The 7,563-nt window shown below is 33.7% G+C and overlaps 1 protein-coding gene across 1 annotated transcript; it reads left to right on the top strand.

Moving 5' to 3' along the window:
• The first annotated feature begins 509 nt into the window (after window positions 1-509).
• Window positions 510-6,177, top strand: LOC110441478. The gene is made up of 6 exons (XM_021484638.1): window positions 510-702; window positions 2,623-2,733; window positions 3,249-3,327; window positions 3,569-3,733; window positions 5,229-5,319; window positions 6,122-6,177. Exons 1-5 carry the CDS (start codon window positions 556-558, stop codon window positions 5,315-5,317), a joined length of 591 nt encoding a protein of 196 aa, XP_021340313.1. The 5' UTR covers window positions 510-555; the 3' UTR covers window positions 5,318-5,319; window positions 6,122-6,177.
• The last annotated feature ends 1,386 nt before the right edge of the window (window positions 6,178-7,563 follow it).

Genomic DNA, 7,563 nt, shown 5'->3' with positions numbered 1-7,563 from the left:
TAGTGTGGGGAAGAAATTTAACCAGAGCCCCCTTTAACTCTAAACTATTTGAACTATGTATACTTTTCTGCTGATATTGATTTTTGTTCCCAAATATTAGCCAAAATACCGAAGTGTCCCTTTCAGGATACAATTACGCCGGTTCAAGGGACCATGTGACCTTGGTAGTATTTTGCGTTCTATTAATTTTATAGAACCACGCGCCCGAAATACCAACTTGTAATTTAAAAGAAAAGAGGATAGTATTTATTTATGACAAAATAAACAAACATTTTCCGATTGATAGTATGGTATAAAGAACATTGATATTTATCCAGAAAGTGGTCCGATGTGGGTACAACATTGATGTTATAATTGAACATAACATAAGCACAAAGTTCAAACTTGATGTTTCTCAAGATCTGTCTCAGATTGTGAAATGCGTCACCTTACTATTCTACTTTTGAAACAAACATTCTTATCGATGTGAATTCGACACACGGTTACCGGTATAAGTGTCATTTAAAGACCCCGATACTGACGAACACATTCATAATTACAGGTGATTCGACCATCATGCTTGCGCTACTGTTGCTGTGCTTTGTTCCCTTGGCTGTAGCCGAACCTATAACGGCAAAATGCTGCTTCCCCCACAAGTTCACAGCTGTGGTAATGGAAAATGGAGGACTGAAAATGCCAAATGCCCCGGCATCGGGAATCGATGTAAGTAAAACAAGCTTTCCGTTTAAGTTTGGATATTAAAATTGAAAATTGAAAGCGAATAACGACATTGGTTGAAAAACAGTATGCATACAAAGTTGATAGTAGACTTCAGTTAGCTATCAGACAAGCGTCAAGTTAGAAAGTTATCCGTTATTTGTTAGTCAATATTCAGTGGTTTTACGTTAAACACCATTGATACTTTACGAAAACCTATTTTTCATGAGTTCAAAGCACAGTGAAAAAAATATTGGTACTTTCTGCCATTCAAGTGAAATATATGTGGAATACTATAGAATTTAGTGTTTCATTCATTTGATTTAGAAACGAAGGAATACGTTAACGCATCAAAAATTGTGTGGGAATTAATAGCGTGATCTCATTAATGCAATATTTAAATGACGTCACATTCGACAACAAGGCTGGGTGCCTTTTAGAAATGGCTACTAAATGCAATTTTACCTATTTTTCTATCATATGATAAACATTTTCAACAAAAACGTTATTAATTGAGCAGTTAGGTAAAAACAATCTTAGTATATGTATCAATGATACACAAACAACAACCGGCTCTATCATCACTTCATCTGTCACTGAACAGAAAATCGTTACTTTTGACCAATTAAATAAAATATGAAAATGAACAATTCTGTATTGAATTTTACTATTTCCTCCTTACAGATCGATACGTTCTAAATATAAGTATATAGAAACAAGTATTATGATATATTAAGTGACAATAGTAATTAATTAGTCAAAACGTCTAGCACTCGGTTTCATTTAGTAGAAAACACAAAAACAACCAGTGCGAAACAGCAGCCAACGCGACTCAGCCAGTATCAACTCAGTATAATATTTATTCATGCAATACATCAATGGTCCTGATTATAGAAAATCCTAAGTGGAAATGAAAACTATTCATCAAAGCGACATAACACAACACGGCAATTGCAAAGTATACTACAAAGTCAGCATACAGTAACTAAATATACCAAAGCGTCAGTATACATTGACAAAATACACCACAACATCAGCATACATTAACAAAATATACCACAGCGTTAGTATACAGTGACAACATATACCAAAGCGTCAGCATACTGTTACAAAAAAATCCACATCGTCAGCATACAGCAGCGAAATATACTACAGCGTCAGTATTTTGATGAAATAAACCACAGCGTCAACATACAGTGACAAAATATACCACAGCGTTAGTATACAGTGAAAACATATACCACAGCGACAGCATACAGTAAAACAATATACCACAGCGTCAGCATACAGTAAAACAATATACCACAGCGTCAGCATACAGTAAAACAATATACCACAGTATACAGTGACAAAATATACCACAGCGTTGGTATACAGTAACAAAATATACCACAGCGTCAGCATACAGTAGCGAAATACACTACAGCGTCAGCATATTGATGAAATACACCACAGCGTCAATATACCGTGACAAAATATAACACAACGTCAGCATAGATTGACAAAATAAACCACAGCGTCAGCATACAGTAACAAATTATACCACAGCGTTAGCCTACAATGATAAAATATACCACAGCATCAGCGTGAAGTTATAAAATATACCACAGCATCAGCATAGTGATAAAATATACCACAGCGTCAGCATACAGTGATAAAATGTACCACAGCATCAGCATAGTGATAAAATATACCACAGCATCAGCATAGTGATAAAATACACCACATCAGCAGCATAGTGATAAAATATACCACAAGATAACTACACAACTATGTTCAATACATTTACTTTATCAATGATCTGTATAACTAAATCCCCACGACAAGATTTTCGTGTCCAGTTTTACCCACAAACAAATCTATGTCGCTTTGACAAATAACACAAATCAAATGGATGGAAGTAAACCTGGTTTCCTCATTTTACAGTACGTCACACACATGTACGCGGACTTTGACAATTCAGTGATGCGGTGGGACCGAAATGGTACAACAGGTGGAATGCCTGATGTACAGACGATGTATTTCAACTATACCAAGGTATAGCTTCTAGCAATCCACTCTGCATGTGAAAATAATTAGAACCACCATTAACGTGATATTTCATTGACTTCTTTTGTGTCCTGGTTTAGGGAACATCAACATTACACAATGACTAAATGTAATACTTGGTCTCCTGAGAGAAAACTTTGTATGTTAACATACCAATTGTCAAAGCGACATTCGTCTGGTCATTTCGATCAACTCAAAGGAAATATTGATATTTGTCTTTCTCTTCTCTGTTTACTTCTTCAGCATACCTTCTACTCACCCAGTTTCCACCTTTTATGTGACCTTACTGTGGAAGTACATGTACAGTATTATAAGTCATTAGGACGTGTATAGTTTATATATACAAATATTTTTAATTTTTAAATATTTATTTCAAAGCTTTAATCTACACTTAGCATTTTGGTTTTCTTTTTCATAAACGGGATTAATCATATGTGTTTTGTTTTAAATACTAAAGGAAAGGCTTTAATTTCTAATGACTATGTTTATTGTTTTATTTCCAGCATATGCTGCATTTTATAAAGGATGGTCAATGCACTCCAGTCACCTTTGTCGCTCCTAATCCTTCTCTATGTTTTCGAGGTAAGAACTCATTTTAAGCCAACACCCTTGATCCACATACCCACATAAACACACTCAAATAAATACATGTGTACGCACACACACACAAACAAGCAACCAAAGACGTGCTAATTGATGGTTGATAACAATATGTATGTTTGAATCTAGTCTGATGTATAACGATAAGTATGAGACACCACCAAACACACAAATGCACGCGCGCTGCTACCCATCCATTCATCTCGCTCGTTCTTTGTTACAGAAGGCTACCATTACGAGGGCAGACACGTCCTAGGCTCCAAAGGTAACAACATCATCAGTGACAAATGGTCGAGGACGTCAACGGCTACAAACATATCTATGTCTTTGTACGTCTCAGAGGACTGCACACCTCTGATTCAGATATACACCGACTTAGCGTCTGCAGGTAAGTTTCCAATGCAGACAAAGGTACAATTATATATCTATATAGGATCTAACATGAGCTTCTTTTTTCTATGAGTGCTTCTAACGTGCTTAAATAAAAAAATCGGGACGAGTTTATCTCAGACGTAATGGAAACGAATATTAATATGCAAAGAACTTTTGTGAAAATAGCAATTATTGCAAAAAAAAAAATAAAAAATGAAATAAAGTCTCAACGGAATTCCACTATCTTGGCTCTATAGATCTTTTATTTAGTGTATTCTTGTATTAGATTACGATCGTTAAAAATTAAAATAAATGAAGTTTATTTTTAAACCCTATATTTTGATTCCGTTCGTTTACAATGTGTTTTACGTCAAATACAGATTACGTCAGTCAAGCAGGAACATTCATTGAAATATAACAAAAAGATTAGATTTGACGTAAGTTCTCACAACTTAACAGGCCCTCTCCCGACAAAACATTACATTATAGCTACAAAAAATATGTCATAACAACATGTTTAAAAACATGTATTCACTGTCAATAGATACGAAAACTAGCAGAGAGAAAGTGAAGAGGTTGACAATAAGAGTCTGTGTGGCATTGACCTGCCTCAGCCACTAATCAGACCAATCCTGACGTCTGTGAATATTATGGTTTACGTTCGGAGTCCACAGTAAACAAAGAGCCTAGTAACAGTTTCCATAGAGCCAAAATGATCACTAACATCAAATAAGTAACAATAGAATATTTTCATGAATAACAAATTGCTGACGATTAGTTAAATAACTGAAGAATAAGGAAAGTAAGTTACCCTCAATAACATACTGGCAAAGTTTCAACTATAGGACTTTATGCTAAATGTTATCAAGTGCAATGAAAATGTTGCAAAAACAGCACATGAATATTATGCATCTCAGTAGCAGAAGCAACGTTACAAAAGTGACCGAGCACATTTCCAGACTGAATTTACAAAAATGTCACTACCAATCGAAAAATGAAAGACATATTTGAAAATAAACCTTTTCCATTATCTTATCTTCGAAACGCGTTTAAGGATCCCCGACCCTCTGCCTAAAAATGTAATGAGGCATTAGTTTTGTTTTCTACGGCATCGCTATTGCATAACCAAATTATTTCTGAACAATAACAATAACAATAACAATGATGAAATATGTTGGTGAATTAATGGAAGATCACGTTCACATTTCTGAAGTACAATATCACTTCCATTCGTACACATCCTTATTTCTTTCGTCAACAGCACATAGTATGGTTGCTGACCCGTTCAGAACACCTTTATCTCTCTCCTTACGATTTTTTTTTCTAATCATGTATCAAATACAGTATGCGGACAGACAAGTAAGTCTGATCTTATCCGTATTAGGCAAAAACACATTTTCTGAGTTGATGGAATCTTAACAGGGATTTGTAACGATTGCTAACAATGTATAACTTTCCATGACTAAATTAAAAACGATAAATGATTAATAATACATATTTTATTGCTGTAGTTCGCGCGCAAACTATTTTGACATATACTAGCTTCTCGGAAGGTGTACCCGATGATATGTTCAATCTGCCTGACTCATGTCAGTCCTAAAGGTAAGCTATCTATACCGTCAGTCTACTTCTTTTCTCCACATTTTATGAAAATAATGTTTTCCCAAATGGTTCTGTTTTTCTTAACATCCCTGCTTCCCCATCATACGGTGTATACGTTGTGCTCTGTTGTTGTCACTGTCCCAGTTCTTGTTATTATGACGTAACAATATCGTATATGGTAAAATATATCGTTGCATATGATAAACTGTAACGTTGAATATGATTTAATATAAAAATTGTATATGATAAAGTATATGTTTGTTGATGTTAAAATATAAGATTAGTAAAAAATATATAAGTGGTTAAACGATATACTAAATACTGTAATAATAGTATGTGTCTGTGTATGGAAAAATATGTAGAAGTACGGTCTACATGTCATTGTGAACAATTTTCTGTTTATACTTTGAATGCATAAAATCTCAAATATATATTTCTAACATTAAATCAAGCGTAGTAGAAGGTGGTTTAATATGTGTTTAGAAATTTAAAATATTCTCGTGAAAAGCCTTTCTAAGCTTAATTGCAGCAATACATTTAATTAATTATGCATCTATACTTTCCAAGTTTTTTTTTTAAATGAACACTATTGTATATATATTCTTAATATCCAGCTACTAAGTGAAAAAAAATCATAATTGACGTTAAAAAAAACCCTCACTCACCAGGCCTATGCATATACATTAAGTACAATATGTTTTATTGAAAAGAGTAATGTTTCAATAGATATGATGTTCACATCACAATTTAATGCTGCTGAAAATAATTTCCTTACTTTTCTTTCTTTTTCTATTTTTTCCAGGATGTTTCAGGTAAACTTGTTATCGTTTCCGTCGAAATAAACAATTTGTAACACGTTGAAGTATGTTTTTATTCATTCGGAAGCATTTGCAGAAGAACAAGCATGTCAGGCATGGACATCCAGATAAATGGCACATTTCTAACGCAACATAATAATCGGTGTTTTGATAACTGTCAATTCAGTACCAATTATTGCTCATCTTTCGTCTAATGAACATGTAAATATCATAAACACACATGGTCTTGATCTTGAAAATGACACATTTATTTGTCATGGAAATTAATCACAAAGCTACAATAACAAGTTCCGCAACCTTCCCCTGTAGATAAATTACACGAAATCGGAAAATGTGATATAGTTCATAGTGCCATTATGCACCAAGATAGCAAACAAGAAAGACAATTTGACAAATATGTATTTCGACCAATCAGAAGCCAGAAGCAAGCCACATTTTGCATGCATTTTGTTCAAAAGAAAACCGAATTCATAGTTTTGCTCGCAGTGTCATAATACACATATATACCAAATTTGATTGAAATAAGGCAATTCTTTATTTTGACCAATCAAAGTCCGTGGCAGTCCCTAGGGATACACAGCATTGGAAAAATGTTGAGGGCACAACTACCGATGCTCATCAAAACTCATATGAAGTCTTAATGAAATCTGCCAAGTAGCTCTCTCTCTCGAAAAAAAATATGCAGGCTGAACATCTGTATGCTAAATAATATAAATAAGCCGAACACTATCTAAAAAAGTCGCGTTTAAGTTCGTGCTATACAATACTTACGAAGCAAATTTCAATGAAATCGAACAATGTCTATATTTTGACCAATATGTGACCGCGACGGCCGTTTTCGATATCCAATCGAAACACAAATTAGTACTAAATTGATATGTCCCCACCATGAAACTGCATTATATTTGGTAGCGTTCTTAAACTTTTAACTTTTGACCATTCAGGGACAAGTACATTACAACCATTTTTCTGAAAATGTCACTTATATTTTTCACACTTTGAGAAAACCATGGAAGCATCNTATGGTGTGTATGAAATGTTTGATATGAATAATACATACAGTTGTATGGTGTGTATGAAATGTTTAATACAAGTGTTTCTATACGGATGTATGGTGTGTATGAAATGTTTAATATTTATGTTTCTATACAGATATATGGTGTGTATGATTATATATGAAATGTTTGAAATGAATATGTCATAAATTAACATGCTGTTATGATGGTACACACGATCAGTAAGATAAATATTCTCTACAGATCCAATACTTAGATAATTGGGTATATAAAATGAGTATGGTTAACATGAAATGTGTATGGAATGTTTAGGATGAGTGTACTTTGAAGTATGTTACAGTCTCCCAAATATTGTAATGTGTATGTGCTTTGAAAAACTGAATAAAAATATGGAAAAAAAAAAAAAAAAA

Source organism: Mizuhopecten yessoensis, unplaced genomic scaffold, assembly GCF_002113885.1.
Source record: "Mizuhopecten yessoensis strain PY_sf001 unplaced genomic scaffold, ASM211388v2 scaffold715987, whole genome shotgun sequence".
Taxonomy (NCBI): Eukaryota; Metazoa; Mollusca; class Bivalvia; order Pectinida; family Pectinidae; genus Mizuhopecten; species Mizuhopecten yessoensis.
This window is presented reverse-complemented; position numbering and strand designations above follow the sequence as displayed.